The following is a 20527-nucleotide window of genomic DNA, read 5'->3' as shown; positions in this document are numbered from 1 at the left end:
AAAAGTATTGATTTAAAAGCATTCTTTCTTTAAAAAAACAAACAAATACAACCAGATTCAACCATTCTGACCATCCGAAGAAAGGCCATCTCAAGTGTTTCTCGATTTTTCTTTCTTTAGTCTCTGACTGGACACAAACTGTCTCCCAGAAAAGAAAGCCTTAGAGCAGGTGTTTGAAATGACAGGCTCAGTCTTCACACCACCATACTTCAACACCAAATGGTGCCTAAGTAAGCAAGTATCATTTTAAAGAACAGCACTCACGCGTCATGCTTCAGTCTATTTCTACTTTATCATCTATTAATCATGTTTTATGCACAACTTCGAAAGCTCATTTTTATAGAGTTGGGCTATAATATAATTGGCTATAATCACACATGATCACTGATACACTAACTGACCGTTAGATTATTAGATTGTAAACTAAATGAATAATCAGTGGACAGTGCTCCAAAGTCTCTCAGGCAGCTGGGGCTCCATCCTGCCCATCATCTCACTGCGTGTGAAGCACAACGTAAAAAGACACACGGCACTGCAATGAGTCACATCTCACGCCAGCACTTTCAGAGATACGGCTGGCATCCAGCCTGCCTCCCCCCTTCCCCAAACCACACACTATTCTGGGCCGTGATTAAGCCTCACACCTCCATCCACGGGGGAAGTGTGGGCAATGTGGGACATGATCATCCTGAACCTACTATGTGGGCATAGACATGAGAAACGGAAGCAGGAGAAACAGAAAGAGAGGGGAAAAGAGCAACCTTATGAATCACACCATGTTACTCAAGTTTGTTGTCATGTTGGCTCTGGTTTGGTTTGCATATGATCTCTACTACTTTCTAAATGGCTGTTGAAACATAAGGACCCTCCCAAAGTTTCATAAGGTGGTGTGATCCTGAAGTTTTGGGGTAAATCAAGAGCTGTACTTTAACTTGAGTATTATATTGTAAACTTTCAAGAAATGAACTGCTGGGTTCATAACTTGCCTCATGTTTGAGGCCACAGACAGTTCAACACCATAAACACCGGAACACAATAAGCAATCACAGATCACATGCATTTACTCTCTTCCTGATGTAATCATAAATCGTGTGAATTATTCTTAAGATAAAATACCTTGGTGTGCCTCTTTGCCTTTACCTGTTTCTATTAAGGATCTTAAGGACAGACCACCCAAAAAAATAAGATTCTTTTATAATTTTCTCACTCTTAATTCCAAACCTGTATGAAGATATTTTGAAGAATGTTGGTAATTAAACCGTTTCAATTCAAATTGACTTCCATGAAATGGCCAAAAGGGAAAAAGAAAATAAATTACTACAGAAGTCAGTTGGAACACTGTTAGGCTTCTTCAAAATATTAGTTTCTGTGTTCCACAGAAGAAAGGTGGACATACAGGTTTGGAAAGACAAGAGTGAGTAAATTACGACAGAATTTTCACTTTTGGGTGCACTATCCTAACTCTCAGACGGATAAATTATCAAATGACAAAATCAATCTCTGGGACAGTACCCTTTTGAAAGGTATATCTTTTATTTACCCCTGAAGTGAAATATACCTAAAAGTATGTATTTGTACCTAATGTGTACAAAGTTCATAAATGTTTCATGTTATTAAGATTTGAAAAGGTTCCACAGCAGTACCTTTTGTATCATTGACATGATCGAAAATTATTTTTTAACAGCAATTTGCTAATTACTTCAGAATGATTTTTATGAATAATATGTTGACCTTATAATATAAAAGTCCATGAACACGCATTGACTACCCAAATACAGTATGTAGCCTACAGTAATAGCATTTTGCTAAAATAAGCCTATTTTGACTATTCATGTGTGCACTCTTCTATACTGTGCAGTTTCATGTTGTTATTTTATTATGATTCTGAACTGCAACAACCTTGTGGAAGCACACAGAGTTATGTTTTTTTTTTTTTTTTTAAGAATTCGGTTTCAACAAACAGCTTGAATGTAGTTTTGTGAATGTTTTGCTTCCAGCTGTATCAGTTCCTCCAGAGATGTTCCTGTTATTATATTAAGATATGTTCATGTTATGATCACTGCAAGTTGGGCATGAACTGACTTTGAAAGCACACCAGATGGCAGTGTTACACAAAAATGTATTATTGTTATTATTCATACTTATCTTAGTTCATTATTTTAGTTTTCGTTATGTAATTTTGACTGTTTATTATAAGAGCCCAATTGGACTGGTGACAGACATTCAGAAGTTGGACAAGGGTTCACATCAGGGTCTGTGACTGATATTTAAGAATCTCTCAGCAGCACACCAATGACATTATAAAACTACTTCACTCCAGAACATCTTTCTATAAATATATTTTAATATAATAGCCTACTTCTATAAAAATCAGCATTAAGATATGTTCAGCACATAGATTTAACATGATTTGACTAAATTGCATAAGCGTGAGCATCAGAGAGAGAGAGAGAGAGAGAACATATATCCTTAGTAAAGTATTTACTTAGTATTTACGTCGCTGGGCATTATGTGCATTGCTGCGCAGACTGTTGTTTACGTTTATCTTTCAGAATAAGATTTTATGTTAATAACTATATTACTTTGTTTCCTTTCAACTTCGTGATTGCGTGCGTTGAACGTTGCTGTGGTGTCAGATGACTTCGGAAGTGTTGTGTTGTGAAGGGTTAACACAACTTCATTACATCACCGGCTAAGCACAATAAGAGCGGCCATCTTTACCAGCAGCAACAACTGCTACTCCAGTAAAGAAAGAAAATAAATGCCCTGTCGCAATTCTGTTGTATTCTACATGTGTCATCAAAGGAAACACGTTTAAATTGGGAGCCAAACAAGCGGTAAGGTATTTATAAAGTTTTATTTGTGTATCTATAAGATGTAATGTCGCACGCATGATGGAGTGAATGACACTCCAGTCATTATGATACGCTGCAAGTGACACTTTAGATATAAAATACCTGCGCGATAATTCAGAACAATGAGTTACAAACTGAACTCTCTTATCTAACTGAAGGACGGATTATTTCCCTGATATTCTCAGAACAGTGTCTAACTTTCAGACCTTTTTATAGTCATTTTAGGGAATATTTATAAAGCACTATTACATTCATAATAGTGGCGTCAGTTCACGGTTATAGAAAGTTCAGATGACGTCATCCCGTCTTATTACTGTTTGTTTGTGTGTGTGTGTGTGTGTGTGTATATGTATGTATGTATGTATGTATGTGTGTGTATGTATATATATATATTTATATATATATATATATATATATATATATATATATATATATATATCCAAAATATGTTTTTTTTTAATTACGTATGTGTGCTGTGCATAATTATTATGTACATATAAATCCACACACACACATGCATGTATATCAGACATGTATATGTTATGTTTATATATAAAATGTATACATTTATAATATACATTTTATGAATCTAAACATAGACATGTAAATGTAAATATTTTCTAAATATATACTGTATGTGTGTCTGTGTATGTATGTGTGTGTGTGTGTGTGTGTGTGTGTGTGTGTGTGTGTAAACACACACATACATACATGCATACATACATACACACAGAACATGCATATTTTATACAAACAAAAACTTTATATATTAATCGCAAACAAAAAAGTATTTGTTTGTCTAAAATATATGTTCTCTGTGTGTGTGTGTGTGTGTGTATGTTTGTGTGTACTTAAATTACATTTTGATTGCTTACATGCATGTATCATACACTGGTTTAATTCAAGAATAAAACACAAATAATTTGTAAGGACAGTAAATTGAAATAGCTCATTTAAGATAAATGCATTCGCAGAATTAATAAATTGTGTGCATCACTCCAATTCAACAGGTGTGAGGTCACAGAGTGCGTTTTGAGTCGAGTATTTGTTACATAAACAAGTGAAACAGTCTTGAGAGTTCATTAAAATGTTGTTAAGTATGCCATGCACACACTATTGGCATTATGGGTGCGTATGCGAGGCATCGACCTTTAGCTTCAGGTGTGGTGCCTAAAACACTCCCAGTGTTTACTGCCACAGGCCTGACCAATTACTCCCGACTGCTGGTTGAAAATCATTAATTAGCACAGCTTTATGCCTAAATATGGTATGGACAGCAGACCACCTTTTCTTGCAATATTGAATACATTAATATTCACTAAATTCAGTTTAATAGATTGCCATTTTGAGCTACGGTATCATTGTACACTTACAGTAATACTGTTATTGTGTTTCTGTCTAGTTGCCGTCATTGTAGTCAAGAAGGGCATGACAGCCACCCAGGACTGGACGAACCAGATTGTTTTTATTGATATTTATTTAAGCTTGTCATATTAATGGAAATATGTCAGGCAAACCAGACGGAGTTGTCGAAATAGTGAATGTGTGTTATGTTTTAAGAATAATATTTGCAAGCAGCTCTTAAATGGCACAGCCATGTGTTTTTAATTGTTTATCCATGCCAGTTAGCCTGCATAGCATCAAATGCATCAAACTTATTTTCACGGCTTCTCGGCTCACATTCTTGTTTTTAATCTCTAGTGATCAAATATTATTCTCTGAGCTACATAGTCTTTCCTCGCCTAAATATAGCTCATGCTGTGGACATTGACTTGAAAAATAAAGCATTCTTTATTGATGACAGGCTGGATCTTACCCACCGCAGGTGTCAGTTCGCCACCGCATACTTCACATACATGTGTCCTTCGTCAAACAGCGTGTGCAGAATAGATGAATGGTGAGGACTGTTCTCTGCCTGTGAATCAATTTAAAGGTATTATTTTACTTTGTGTAAAACAGCAGGCAGTGTTTTGATACTACCTTCCATCATCTGGTCAATGTCCACATGTCTACAGTTCAGACAGGACCTTTAGACTACAGCTGGACTTGAAAGCATGTAAGCATGATGTGTCCCTGGTGGTCTGGATATTGTTTTCTTGGTCTGCTGCGTCGCCTGTTTGACTTAAAGTTTGCGGCCTCAAGCTTGTTATCATTACCGGTTATCATCGGGTAAATGTTATTTTGTGCATTAGAACTGTAGTTTGGAAAGTTAAAGTTCACAAATAAGAATGAGATCATTGCAGAAGTAGATATCACTGTTCTGTTTAACTAAACATGTTACTGGCTTTTTTTAGTTCGTATTTCAAATGGATGCCCCCCCGATCACATGACACAATAACATTCCACTGCGATGTCATGTGATGCGACCTCACAGGCTTTGATGCTGATGAACCAGATTCATATCCAAGCTCAGGTGTCCTTAGATCAAACGCCGTCGACGTAATTAGTACGTGTGCACTGCCAACCAAAATTTAAGCTTCTCATATGGTCACCGAACTTGTGTGGGATGCGTTCTGATAAGATTGCGCAAAATGACTTGTTGGGTTGCGCCTGTTTTCCTCGTATATCTGTTCTCTCTGAACCATCTCCTTTAATATAATACTGAATGGGAACATTTAGTAGTCGGCATGTATTGTTAAGAAATATCATATTTTGTCTGCCAAATCAAAGTCATTTGGTGCAACTCAATGCACAAACATGGCAGGGGTGGGGGTGACGTTAAACAGGAAATGGCATCATAATAGTTCCCTCTAGATTCAATGTCTAAGACAAGAAGTCTCTTAAATTATCTGATGATTTTATTGCATTACAAGGTTCAGGTTAGAAAATGTTATGTGGTGTGACTCCCCAACAAATAATGATATATGATTATTATTTTATTTTCTCTTATTTAGAGCACTAGGTAATCCGAAAATGAAATGAAAATGTGCTTGCCCTCAGGCCATCCAAGATGTAGATGACTTTGGAAACATTTGGCATTACGTCACTTGCTCACCAATGGATCCTCTTGAGTCCAAACAGCTGAGAAAAACACAATAATCCACATGTAATCCACATGACTAGAGTCCATCAATTAATACGGCGTGAAATGAAAAGATGCATGTTTGTAGGAAACAAATCTGCCATTGAGGCGTTTTTAATTTCAAGCCACTGTTAATGAAGTAATGTTAATTTCTCCAAATCAGTTCTAATGAAGAAACAAACTCATCCACATCTTGGATGGTCTGAGGGTGAGTCAATTTTAGGCAGATTTTAATTTTTGGGTGAACTATTCCTTTAAAAAATATTTTTTTGAAAATAAAGGGCCCTATCATACACCCAGTGTGCAATGCGACACAAGGCACAGCACAAGTGTGTTTGCTAGTTTCAGTCCGGCACCTTTAGCATTTTCCCGTCCAGCGCCACGTCGTTTAATTAGCAAATGCATTTGCACCCATTTGTGCGCCCATGGGAGTGCTGGTCTAAAAACGTGTGTGTTCAGGCGCATTGCTATTTTAAGGAGCTGAAAACAAATTGTGCCATAGACCAACTCAATCCTGGTCTAAAGTCAATGGCGCAATATTTTTTAGTTATTTAAAGAGCGTGTTGGTAAAAAATGCGCCTCTGGGTGGGTCCAGTGCTTGACTTATTACACAGGGATACAGGGATGTGCATCACACAAACATGCCAAATATTAAAAACAAAAGGATTACAGTGTAAAAGAATATTATTGTGTAGGCTACATAAATAAAAAAATGTAATGATGGATAGTCATTGCGTGTATTAGAATTATTTGCAATTCAGCCTATTACTACTTATAATGATGAATGAAATCGGCTAATTCATTGAACAATCATGCCAATACACACATATATATATTTACTGACTTCTTCACCTCGGGAAGCTTGGGTGGATTCCTGCTTGTCCCGTAGATGATCTGCTCACGTGCTTTAACTTTGCACATGAGCAGATTGGTTTCTCAGCTTGAGAAGCATTCAGCTTTTCTGTCCACAAATTCCGCCATGTAAATAGTGATCCGCCATGGCGCTAGCGCATCTCGCTCTTAAAGGAATATTCACCCAAAAACTAGTCAATTGTTTGTTCATTATCTGGCTCGGCTCGGTTTTCATCTTGAGGTCTCTCTTCACAGCAGTTCAGTCAGTGTACTGTTTGAGTAAATGAATTACTCCGGGATATAGGTTTGTGTGAACTCAGAGGGAGTATCAGCCACATTAAAAAAGTTAATGGCTTAAGTCATTTGTGGATTAATGCTTATTGGAGTTGCGAACCATTTTAAATGATTCCGTTCGATTTGGTGAACTGGTTCAAGAAGGTCTGATTACATCGAGGGATTCGTTCGCAAACCAGAAATCACAAAACTACAGTGTTTTGAACTCTCTCTCACAACAGACACTGAAGAGAAGACAATGCTGAATAAAGTTGTAGTTTTTGCTATTTTTGGACCAAAATTTATTTTCGATGCTTCAAAAAATTCTAACTGACCCTCTGATGTCACATGGACTACTTTGATGATGTTTTTCTTACCTTTCTGGACATGGACAGTATACCGTACACACACTTTCAGTGGTGGGACAGAAAGCTCTCGGACTAAATCTAAAATATCTTAAACTGTGTTCCAAAGATAAATGGAGGTCTTATGGGTTTGGAACGACATGAGGGTGAGTCATTAATGACATAATTTTCATTTTTCGGTGAACTAACCCTTTAAAGGGAATAGGAGAGGACACTCTGATTGGTTTACTGAATGTTACGCCCATTACTCATTAAGAGAATATTATACATATCTGGTTACTTTATAGTTATACCGCATTACAGTCATGTAACTGTCTTGTTAAACATTTGTTGAAAATGTAAAATGTATTTATGTGAACAATATGAAAATTAAATATAAAAAGGTTTTCAAAACCACATGAATAGAGATAGGCACAATATTTTTCTCATTATATATCTTGAAAACTCTATTTTGTCGTTGACCCAGCTGTTATTGTTCCAGGGTTTTTTTTTTTTTTTTTTGGAGTAACTGTGCTGATGTGCTGAGTGCTGATGTCTGGTGTTGATATGTTTGTTTACCCAAAAAGAACACCATGAAACCACTTATTTCATCACTCTGGCCATTGTTCGAAATGATCAACAAGTTTATGTCATTGTTTGCCACATTGTTGCTTGATGAAAATGCTAAGCTACCATGAATCAGACTGCCAAACATCTGCTGTTCTGGAAAAGATGCATATTGTGCTAATGTAGTTTCAGGGAAATCTAATAAAAACATACAGTAACTGCATGTCTTACTAATTGGGTTGAATCATATTATAAAAAATAGCAAGTAGATTCTGAAAAGTAACCGTATGGGGATGTAGGAACCAGAGAGTCAGCTTTTAAATTGCATTAAATCCTTGATAAGCATCGCTGTTAAGTAAATCTTCATCTTTTGGTGATTTGACTTTAAATTGTATCAAATTAACCCCATCAAATGCAGAGTGGTTGACAGCAAGCCATTTTGATTTCTGGTTTATGGGCCAATGGCGTGAGGGGAAGTAGGAGGGGAAAGGCCATGTGCGCTGTGCTCAGAAACAACCCCTTGGGAATTATCTGGCTTTCTGGGAAAGTTAAAAATGTGGGATAATTTTTGGGAATGGTAAAGGAATTTTCCCCCTTCTTTTTCCTTTCCTCACTTGAGTGGCTCTCGCAGTGTTTTCTTTGTGCTGAATCCTGATGCCTGCGTTCTCCCTGCACACATGGAAAAGCGTTGGAGGGGTTTCTTTTTTATTTCTGTTGCTTATTCTGGCTGGTCTCACAGCTATATTTAGCAGCACAGCTGACCCCCTACAGTTTACTGTGGGTGAGTCATTCAGTGTTTGTGTGAAGAGAACTTCTCATTGTTTAGTAGTAATGCGGTAATACGGCCATAATGTGTCCCGCCAAACGCCACTTTGATTGGTGTTTGGACTTTACAGACCAACTGTTAACTTTTTTTTAATAAACAAAATTGAGAAACACACCTAGGATTTTTTCCATTCAACATAGCAATCTCTGTTAAGAGACTTCAGGCTGGAATACACTACACAATTTTTGCCCTGATTTGAGTAGACTCTAGTTCCCAAAAGCCAGAAGCAGTGTAAGGATTTTGGCCGGTCGGCACTGACGGATTACACAAGAAATTATGTAGTTTATGATGGACTTTTATATATATATATATATATATATATATATATATATATATATATATATATATATATATATATATATATATATATATATATATATATATATATATATATATAGGCTTTGATTTTATCCAGAGATAATCTATTAGAGAATATTTTGAGCCTGTTTGAGGACATGCATTGTTTTCATTTGCAACAAGGCGCAGGGTTCTGTGGGGCGTTGTTATGTTCTGAACAACTTGAATATCTAGTTTGTGATACTCCGCTGTTTAGTGTGTTATGTTTTTCTCTAAAAACATTTACATATGTTGTTGAGTCTATGATGCCTAGGGCTAGATTTATCAACAACTTGCACCAGCGCAAACCTTCTTTTGGCATTAAAAACTTGTGACAGGATTTACGAAAAACATCAAGTGAACAATTGGCAATAAAAAAGCACGGACATAGTTATTTTTGTGGCTGCATATGCATTTGTTGGAGTTTCCCTTTCAGACGCTAAATTTATGGTAAAAGAATATTTAAAGGTGCAGTGTGTAATAATTAGGAGGATCTATTGACAGAAATGCAGTATAATATACACACATTTTCAGAGGTGTATGAAGATCTTTCATAATGGACCATTATGTTTTATTGACTTAGAATGAGCAATTTCTGTCTACATACACTGCAGGTCCCCTTACATAGAAGTTGCTATTTCCCATCGCCATGTTTCTACAGTAGCCCTAAATGGACATACTGCTCTACAGAGCGCATTTCGTCAGTATTTTGTTCTTGCGAATAAAATACTGAAACCATAATGAACAAGTAACAATATATATATATATTATAAGTATAATTCCTTAATTTACCCATGTAAAGAATCCAATATCTTTTTCCTGTGTCTGCCTCCGTAGCTTCTCGATGTGTAATTAGCAATTTTGATTAAAATAAATTGTGCACTCTAATTATGCACTTGGTTCGTAATTTTCTGGTATTTGCATAATTATTTAGGGCCTTATGATTTCTGCGATGCGGAAAACACGGACGGAATCGTGGAATCCAGTCATAAAAACCTTATTTACCGTATAATGCAGAATGTCATGGAATTTGCAAATTTTGGGTTGATTCATCAATGGTAGGTCGGTGCACTTAAATCAAAATGCGATATAGACTTGTCTCTTTATGAGCATTTTACCATTTTCTTTAGAATAAAACAATCAACAAATCTCATGCAAAGTCATACAAGGTCTTCACAGCAACCCGTCAAACAAAAGAATTGGTTTAACTTGAAGAAACTGTGACAGAAATATTACTTAATGTAATGATAGTGCTACTACTTATAATACAATTATTATATTTAGTAAAATATTACTTTTAAAGGAATATTCACCAGAAATGTATATTTACCAGAATTTATTTCACAGAAAAATGTAAAAAATGTAGTTTGAATCTTTTCAGAAAAAAATAAATAATAATAATAAATTACACTATATATATATATATATATATATATATATATATATATATACAATCAATTAATTAGAGATGCTTTTGGTATTGATATTTAATGAAATCCAGAAAATTCATGGAAAACTAAATTTGGTTAAACTAAGGTTGAATTTGAGAGAGGAAAGAAAACATTTCATAGGGCCAAAAATGAATAAACAGCTGTTTAATATGGTAAGATTCATGATTTCAATTAATTAAACATGCTTTTTGATGTTTAAAATGTATTTAACCTTTAACCTGTTAATTGTCACCCCGTCCCGTATACGGGACGCCTACGTTGACTATACTATATTACAATCAAATCTAATCTAATCTTGACAAACTATATATCGTTGGAAAGGTCTAAGACTCCCAAATATATATTTTACCAAATTTTTTTGTTAAAAATTATGTAGGAAAAGTAATAGATTAATTTATGACAAGAGTACACCCTCAGAAATCTACATTACAAAAGGAGCTATGACCTTTGTTTAAAAAAAAGACTTCCTCGTTGCCTTTTTCTCTATCACATTTTAGAAATCATCAGAAGCTATATATCACTTGAAAACATAAAATCTCAAAATTCATCCTTCAAAACCAATTTTAAAATCAGACATTGCATTACCATGTAAATGGTACATCAAAATCATGTTACAAAATTTTTCAGTCATGAATTATAAAAATTTTGGTTCATGTCTATCTTCAAAAACGTGAGTGACAGTTAACAGGTTAAAAAGAGATTCTAGAAAAAAAAAGGAATTTGGAAAAAAGATTAAATGGATTTCATAGGGCCTTAATTTGTGCTCTTTTTGGTAGATTGCATTGGTCATTATGGAAATTAGTTGCATTTGTGTCCTATAATTTGCACATTTTCAGTAGATCTCCAACAACTCTTCACTCCCATTGGCAATCCCATTTTTTCCAGCTTTCATTGCAAAATTAATGTTTTGTTAAGTCTATTATGATGTGTGATTTATATTAGTTAAAGTTTAGCCACAATCTCCCCCTGTATGGAGAGAGAAGTTGTTTACACTGAGTTCTGTCATGCACATCTTCACTTCCTATTCTAGGTGGAGTGAAAATCCATCCCAGCTCAAATAATCCAATGAACCGACCATTGAGTTTACTGGCAGACAGCGGTACAGTGATGTCCCCATTTGGCCCAAATTTCCACTTCAAAATAATACATGTAATTCTGTTTGAGGTTTTGAAATTGTGCTGGATAAAGATGAATTGTCATGGTGTCACTGAGAGGGGCTTACCGCTGATCCTTAGCGAGAAAACAGCCGAAAGTCTTTAAACTCAGATGAATAAGATTGAGAGCAGGGAATCCGAGTAGACAAGAAAGCCAGCCAAGGCTTAGTCAAGTCATCGGATCTTGTGTGTCTGGAAGAGTTAAGACATTCATCAACCTGTTGTTTTTAATTTGCACAAGATAGCAGGATCACAGTGTTCACCGAGTCACTTAATCCGCTTTCTCTGCTTTCCATTGAATGTGGTTGTGAACTCAACAAGAATGAAGTCCTTAAGTCCACATATTTAGGATATTTTTTCAATGGATTCATCAAAGAAATCAAAAATAGCAAAGATGCATTAAATTGATCAAAACCTTTAGTAAATATGTTAAAAAATTACAATTGTTATAGAAGATTTCTATTTCCAATCTTTGAACTTTCTGTTCATCAAAGAATACTGGAAAAATGTTATAACCGTTCCCACAGACTATTAAGAAGTAAAACGGTTTTCCACATTGATGATAATAAATGTTTTCTGAGCAGCAAATCATCATATTAGAATGATTTGTGAAGGTTCATGTGACACTGAAGACTGGAGCAATGATAAAAAGTAATCACAGAATTTCAGATGTGCCATGGAAAGCAGCAGCAGCTGAATGTTTGTCTTGTGCTTTAATGAATATTAATGTCCTTGTTTGCGGAGGCTGTGTTTGAGGCTTGAGTGCGGACTCTCATAAGCTTGTTTTCCATATCTCTTGATGGTCTCTTCTTCTGTGGAGTGGCACACATCCATAAATATCTGTCCTCCTATTGTTTAGCTATTAATCAGCACACAGGAACACTAGCGTTTCCACAGCAACTGCATTGATTAGATGCAAACCACCCTTCCCTTTCCTTGCCCTCTTCTTCACATGCTGCTGTGCAGCTGGATGAGGTACAGTGTTTTGCTTTCACCTGTAGAAAACTGCTGGTAGGAAGATTTATGTAGCTTCAACCTGCTGTTGTTCTGTTTCATCTAATGACAGAATATTGCTTTTCTGTTTCACAGGCACCATGACCTAGTGATCTTTGTAAGGAGCGCTGTGGCTCAAAGCATCCTCTCTTTTGACAGGTAAATCGTCTGCTAGGACAGATTAGAATTAAAGGTATTGTTCCAGAGTTGTTTTTTTTTTTATATGAGCTACTTGTAGATCTTTTTAATAACATAAACCGGTTTTCTTTGGTCTACAAATGATTTTGTAGATTTCATCCAGAAAGTATTTAATCATTTGAATGGGCAGTTAGGATTAAAATTAGAGTTGTAAATTTAATGGGGATCGATTTTTATGATTATTGCATGATTGTTGCATGAGGCTTTGTATTATACAAAAAACACTTTTTTTTTATTCATTTATTTAATTTTTCTGTTTATATTAAAAATTTATAAATTCAACTATTTTCATGAATGTGTATATTGTTTATTTACAAATATTTTTAGAAGTGTGTGTGTGTGTGTGTGTGTGTGTGTGTGTGTGTGTGTGTGTGTGTGTGTGTATATATATATATATATATATATATATATATATATATATATATATATATATATATATATATATATATATATATATAGCTTACATTGGCAAAATAATACACATACAGTACGTGTGTTTATACAGTCAAACGAAAATTTATTCAGACACCTTTAACATTTCTCACATTATCAGATTATACACTATAGTTTAGTAAATGGTAATAAACTATGACAAGTTAAACTGTGTTAGAACAAATTAATCTTAATGTCAGATAACTTTGATAGAAAGGTCTGTAATGAATAAGGCAGAATAGCTGTCAGCTGTTAAATGAAAGTACACAATTAGATAATACCAATTTACTGTAGGTCAACAAATTACCAAGCAATGCACAATTTTGTTCATTTTGTGGTGTTAAAAGATCAAATTAGCAATTAAAGAAAAAAATAAAACACTTAAGCAAAGCATAGTCAGGTCAAAGTGTCCCAGATTTTTGTCAGTTTTACTGGTAATCCACTGTATGAAGAATTTTGGGGTATAATCTGTCACAGTTTACTTTTATTTTGCTATCCTCACTTAAAAGTTAATTATAGTGTCCTGCATTCACTAGTAAAAAATAAAATAAAATATATAAAAAAATTATATATTTTATATCTGGTGTCAGAATAATTTTTGGTTTATATGTGTATATGTAAAACTGTAGTATAGAAACTATATAACAAGTTTTTATGGCAGGCAAAAAAGTAATAATAACTGTGCCAAATGTTATTTTACCCTGGTTTTGTTTTATACACCGCACCACTCAAGTGCTCCACATCACATTGTAATAGCGTCACAAGAGCTTTTTATTTATGGTGACTGTTATAGAAACTAGACTTTTCTAGATAACCGAACAGTGGGTGGAGGATGTTTTGAACACTTGTGTGAAAGCCACGCCAACCCGTAATCGCTCACTGGCTGTCGTGAGACTCATGGCTTCAGAACAAAAGCACGCACCCGTAGGGATGCGCCTGTGCTTGTTCTCAGCATTGCTGAACTGAAGCCTCCAGAGAGAAGAGCACCACCATGAGAAGGTGGTGGGTGTTTTCAGAAACATATGTGAAGCAAGAGTCTTCTCTCACAACAAAACAATCTCTCGGTCATACTTTTATTTATTTTATTTTTTCAGTCCATCACATTGCTCATAGGCAAATCTCCATCCTTCCACTGAGACTAAAAACTCTGTGAAGCAACCCTAACAGACTCAGTCAGGGTAGAATAAGCAGATGCTGTGGTTTTGCCAAACTCCAGTTTGTCTTCAGCTTGACATGGATGGATAGAACAGCCAAGTGCAGGATTAGTCTTAGACAGAAGCACACCTATAGCTCCACATCCCATCAGTCTTACGCTGCCTCTTTAGTTCTCATCCTTCTGGAAAGAGAGCAGACTGTGCACTCTGAGCAGACATCATGCATATCGAATTTATTTTATAGCATTCCAAAGAGAAGCATCTTTGTCTTCTCCCTTTCAGTAGAAGAGCCTATGAATTTAAATGTAAGATTTTTAAATTCATTGTTAAGATATATTTGATAAAATAGCCAAAAGGTTTGAATTTCTGTATTTCTACTTGTAATATTTGTAAACCCCTACAATAAGTTTTTTTTTTTTTTTTTTTTCATTGCATTAAAAATTTCTAACTAAGAAATGGCATATGGAGACAAATAATGATAGCGCTTCATTACAAATTAGCTTTACATTTTTGGAACCATTCTTATCTATTAATTGAACTTCATATGGACAGAATTCTGTCTTTGTTACATATTTTCAGGTAATATGGCGCATACATCATGTACAAATATATAACACTTACATCATTTATTTTGTCTGTTTGTGTATTTAAGTGTTGTTTCAGAGTCCAAATCATTTTTGGAGCCACTGAATTGTGAAAATTTACATTCAAGTGTTTGCTAGTTATTTTTTTATAACTTTGTATTTTTTGAAATGCTAAAAATAATGTAATTAAGACGTATCAGTTCTTATTAGCGGTGGGCCGTTATCGCCTTTAACGTGCTGCGTTAACGCGAGACTCTTATCGGGCGATAAAAAAAATATCGCCGTTAATCTATTCTCAAAGTTGGGTTGGGAGCTGGGTCTATACTAAGCGAGCTATGATGACTTTCACCTTGATATATTTTATAAAACCGACTGGTTGAGGCCAGCCTAATGGACAGCGACACTGAACCGAGCTCTCTTCTGCGAAGTTCTCCTCAAAGTCACTCCTGCACCGGAACGAACAAATACAAATCGCAGTGTGAAACAAACAACAAGATGTGAAAAAGCCCGATTCAGTACTCGCGGTGTTCTGGTGTTCAGGACTCACGCAGAGAAAGGCGTCTCGAGACGCTAAAAATAAGCGTTTTCAAGTGTTTTGATCAAAACACTTGAACATCGAATTTGATTATTTTTGCTCTAGTGCCGACAAATATATACAAAATATGTCAAAATATCCACCTTGGAAATTATGCTCGAAAAAACTGTCAGTTATTTCTTAAGTGAAAGTAAACAGTTGAGGAAAAATGGGATGTGTATTATATTGGATGCGTTCATCGTCTCTTAAAGTGACAGCGCCTAATTTAGCGACTGGCTGCTGTAATGTTAATCCAAGAAAATGAAAATGAAAATCACTCACTGCTCTTGACTACTTTGTAGTTTTAACAGTCAAACCAAAAATTATTCAGACACCAGATATATTTTTTGATATATATATATATATATATATATATATATATATATATATATATATATATATATATATATATATATATATATATATATATATATATATATATATATATATATAGCAAAACTGTAATAATGTGAGAAATGTTGAAGGTGTCTGAATAAATGTAGGTTTCATTGTATATTTCATTTTTACATTGAAGACTATCCAGTGCTTTTTTACATTTAATTATTTAGTTTCTGTACCTTGACACCTACAAACTTGAAAAAACCTTAAACATTGTGTAAATAGCACAAATAAATAAAAATAAACGAACATACAAATTAGACATTTTCAAACAGGGCCCACTGGTACAACCTTCACCGGGTCCCCGCTTGTGCAATGTGGAATTAGTTTACAGCTTTTTCAAGCAGTTTGTGATGCATTTTGGAAGCAGGAGATGTACATTTCTAATGCACCATATAACCCCCTTCTCAAAGACTTACTGTTTGTCAATTTTATTTGGGTAACACTCATATCCTGAATGCCGTCGGCACAATTCGAATGAGCCATTTTAATCTTTATTAATCTAGATTAATTTCAAGATCACAGTGAGATTAATCAAGATAAAAAAATGTATCTATGCCCACCTCTAGTTCTGATACAAATAAAGTTTCTTTGAAGCAGCTTTTTCTTTCATGAACTTTTTCTTAGTTTTAATAGACTTTGAAATTATAAACACAAGGTAGGTCAAAATACATTTTAGTTTTTAGGTATTAAGCCTAACTATAGGGTAAGTGAATGCTATGCATCACTAGTCTGCATGACTTTTAGCATAGACATACAGGCATTCCTGATATGTTGATCATAAATTTACAGTGTGACATTGACTTGTACATGTCTTGAACTTTATGGAGCCCTGTGGTCATTTAAATATTTGCTTTATAAATCTCCATGTCTGAACCATGAAATGTGGTTACATATATTCCCAAGCGCAGTACACTGCAAAATTAGATTGAGCAGATATTACAGACAAAGCTGTCCTAAGTGGCCTTTCTGTGTACCGAGATGTAAAGCATCCATCAGAATAACACATTAAACAGCTGGGCCAAACGTGCTGCCTGGATATACTCCCATATAACTTGTCTTGGATTGGAGCCACAACAAGACTTATACAACTTGCACTTTTAAACATCAGCCATAAGGATTTAAGAGCTTTCTTTTATAGGTTAACTGGGGGGACCATCAAACTTACTTGATTAAATGCATGGGAGTGGATAGTTCAAGGTTGGGAGATTGGCTGGTCAGATTCCAATCAAGAGCTTATTTTTAAGTTTACCATCACCAGTTTATAACACAATGTATCTTGGATCTCAGCAATGTGATACAAATGGATACATTAACCTCTGAGACACATGTCTGGCCCATTTAAAGTTTATTAGCAATCAACCACATACTAGTAAATTAGTTTTGCCACCACACCCCAACAACAACAACTTTAAGCTCCATTAGGGCTTTCTAATGTTTACAAGGGCTGCAAAACACTTGAATCCCTTTTGTTTTTTCTTTTTGTTTTTCTGGCAGAGTGTAGTCATCTGTACCGCTGTGGTAGGTTCCCTCGGAGAGACCCTTGCCTCTCCCCCTGAGAAAATATGGAGCCCCAGGAGAGTTTGGGAGTGGAGGGTGACTCGGGCGCACTGGGCGGGCTGGTGCCAAGCCCACGGAGCGAAGCAGTGACCCATGACTTGGAGGAATTGTCTCTGCAGCCCACTCAGAGTCTTCCACCCATTAAAGAGCGCAAGAACGGTGAGTGAGCCCATTTGGTCAGGGCTGTAGGCCATAACTCTGCTCCTGAGCTCCTATTTCCTCCTCATCCGTTAAACTACCGCCCTGTTTGACACTGAGAAAATAAGGCCTGCCAGAAGATTGAGAAATTTGTTTGCGGTAAGTCGTGGGGAATTACACAGGAATTGCTTGTGAATGCCAACATGTAATCATGTCTTAAGTGTTCCCTTTAATTCTTTTCCAAAGTGTTCTTGGCTCATGTTGGGGAGCACGACTGCTAAGATAATGTGATAGATTTTGCGTCAAATATGGTTGCCTAAAACCTCAGATATAGAGGATTCTTAGGCTTGCAGTCGTGTTATGGTTTTCGTTTGGCTGTAATTTAAAGGAACAGTTCATCATTCAGAAATAAGCATTATTTTATTCTTTATACAACCTCATTATGTTCCAGAGCTCTATGACTTTCTGTTTCTTTGTGGAACACAAAAGGTGTTTTTTTTTTTTTTTTGTAGGATATCTTAAAGTAATGCAAAGAAATAAAAAATACAGTAACATAACATTATGGACCATAGCGATAAGCTGATCATTGTTTTCATGCTATGGCTGGTAACAGATAAATGGTGAATGTTTGAATTCTTTACTATTTTGTGTAGTGTTTGACCATAATTTCACCAGTCAAATATTCATCCAAAAAAGAAAAATAATAATAATTCATCTTCAGTTTTGTAAGGCTGAAAAATGGATATTTACAGTAATTAGTTCTCAGATGACACGTTTGAATGTGTCAGTGTCTATTTCCTGCACATGAAGTGGACAAACTATATAAAAATATCAAGAGTCCGCTTATTGTCAAAGAATTTTACTATGACAGGTTTAATTTATTGCCTGAAAACATGATACTTGCAGCGTTTACGGTAAACGGTTACCCAGTTACCCCAATTACAATGAAAACGAAATTTATGAATTTCCAATTATGACATACAATTATTAATTAGAAAAGTCCCTATTATTTAACCAGTTTGATGGCAATCTATGTGAATGAGGACCGGGTCTTTCGGGTTCACATTATGTAAAATAAAAAGCGCTCCATGCAACATTCTCCTAGTGCCTTCATGAGAGAAATAGCAATAGTTTGATTCATGAACAAATCGTTCTATTGAGTCCTTTTGTTCTTTTCTGTGACTCCATCTATCATTTCAAAAAACCAAATGATTTGGTTCAATCAAGTCCCCATTAATTGTTTTATAGAAAACAGCAACCAGGCATTGTTCAAAATTCCTCTTTTTGCGCTCCAAGGAAGAAAGTCAGTCCAAATAGTTTGTAATGACATGAGGGTGCGTAGTTGGTTCTGTTTACTTTTGGCCATTTTAAAAAGTGATGTTGAATTCTTTGAGTCACTCTGATGTTGGCTTTCACAATCCTGTCCAAAGTTTAATCCTGGAAATATTTTAGTGGTACATGGACCCTAATGAGACGGCACTAAAGGGATGGTCCTGTGGGTGGAGTGGCACTGAACTTTTCCGAGCTACATCTCTCCGACCGCAAGAAATGTTCATATCACACTCCCTATGGACATCATTGCCCTTGAAAATGTCAGTGTGTCCTCGGGCTGCTGGGTAATTTAGTGCAGAAGGGAAGTAAACAGAGACCCCACCAGGGCATGTGTGCATTTCTGACCCCACTACATAACTATCTTCATCTCATTCTTCATGTCAATAGGCAGTTTCTCAGGGCTGTTGCATTGAAATAGACATGAAACTGTGACTCATTTAGACACTTCAATATTTAACACGACCTCAGAATTACCCTGTTTATTTCCTGACTTTTGCAAATGTCTTGAGTTGTTTTAATCAAGTGCTTGCTTGTACTGTATGCTACAACATTTGTGTCATGTCTCAGTGTCATGTGGTTACAGCCCTGGTACAAGGTATATTTCATGAGAACATAATGTGCAACAGACCACCTTATAACATTCAGCATTTGCTGATAAACTTGAAAGAGACTCGCAGTAAATCCTAATACAAGGCATCATTTCTGCTTTTTATCAGCTTCGAGATACTAAGTTATGAGTTTGAGTAAATGCCATTTATCAGAATTACCGCCCTATTAAATACCTTTAAAGGAACACTCTTTTCTTGTATTTTCTTGTAATTGATTCCTGCTCGCTGCTGCCTAAAGATATTATGAACTCATAGAGGGTTTGTTGTACTGGTCTGAATCAACATGATCTGTTCCTGCTCCGACTGAAGGACAGACCGTACCCATCCTTCCTCTTTTCAACCCACCCGCCTAGTGAAACTCAGCGTCACCATCCTCACAAATTCCCCTACTGAAACATTTATGACTATGTTCCCACAACTTATCTGGAGACATAAACGCTATATTATATTGAGATATGAGTCTTAGCATACTCTCATTACAACTTAGTGAAAATGGATTGTGTTCATACTAAGTGTTCCTGTGGCTCAGTGGTAGAGCATTGTGTTAGCAGCGCAAAAAGGTTGTGGGTTCGATTCCCAAAGAACACGTTAGGTAAAAAAAAAAAAAAAAAATGGTTAGTTTGAATGCACTGTAAGTCGCTCTGGATAAAAGTGTCTGATAAATGTAAATGTTATCTTTGGTTGTATCTGTTTGTCCAGTGAGTTCACATGAGACTCTATTGGATGGGTTATTGCTAAAATATATTGTTATGGTTGGACACAATGTGTCACAATATCGGCCAAGACAAACAAATCTAAATTTAGTGGGTTTTATATATATATATATATATATATATATATATATTAGATTTATTAGATTTACACTTTATGATTAG

The 20527-nt window shown here is 35.5% G+C and overlaps 1 protein-coding gene across 3 annotated transcripts in view; it reads left to right on the top strand.

Moving 5' to 3' along the window:
* Positions 1-2696: 2696 nt before the first annotated feature.
* mrtfbb (myocardin related transcription factor Bb) overlaps positions 2697-20527 on the top strand; it is a 36320-nt gene continuing 18489 nt past the window's right edge. For 2 of the 3 annotated variants that reach the window (XM_026254410.1, XM_026254407.1), the window contains exons 1-3: positions 2697-2837; positions 12770-12832; positions 17512-17733. In XM_026254410.1, coding sequence (XP_026110195.1) covers positions 17580-17733 — 154 coding nt within the window. In that variant the 5' untranslated portion in view covers positions 2697-2837; positions 12770-12832; positions 17512-17579. The remainder of the gene's footprint in view (positions 2838-12769; positions 12833-17511; positions 17734-20527) is intronic. The other variant, XM_026254408.1, reaches the window with a different exon arrangement.

This window comes from Carassius auratus, chromosome 5 (assembly GCF_003368295.1).
Source record: "Carassius auratus strain Wakin chromosome 5, ASM336829v1, whole genome shotgun sequence".
NCBI lineage: Eukaryota > Metazoa > Chordata > Actinopteri > Cypriniformes > Cyprinidae > Carassius > Carassius auratus.
This window is presented reverse-complemented; position numbering and strand designations above follow the sequence as displayed.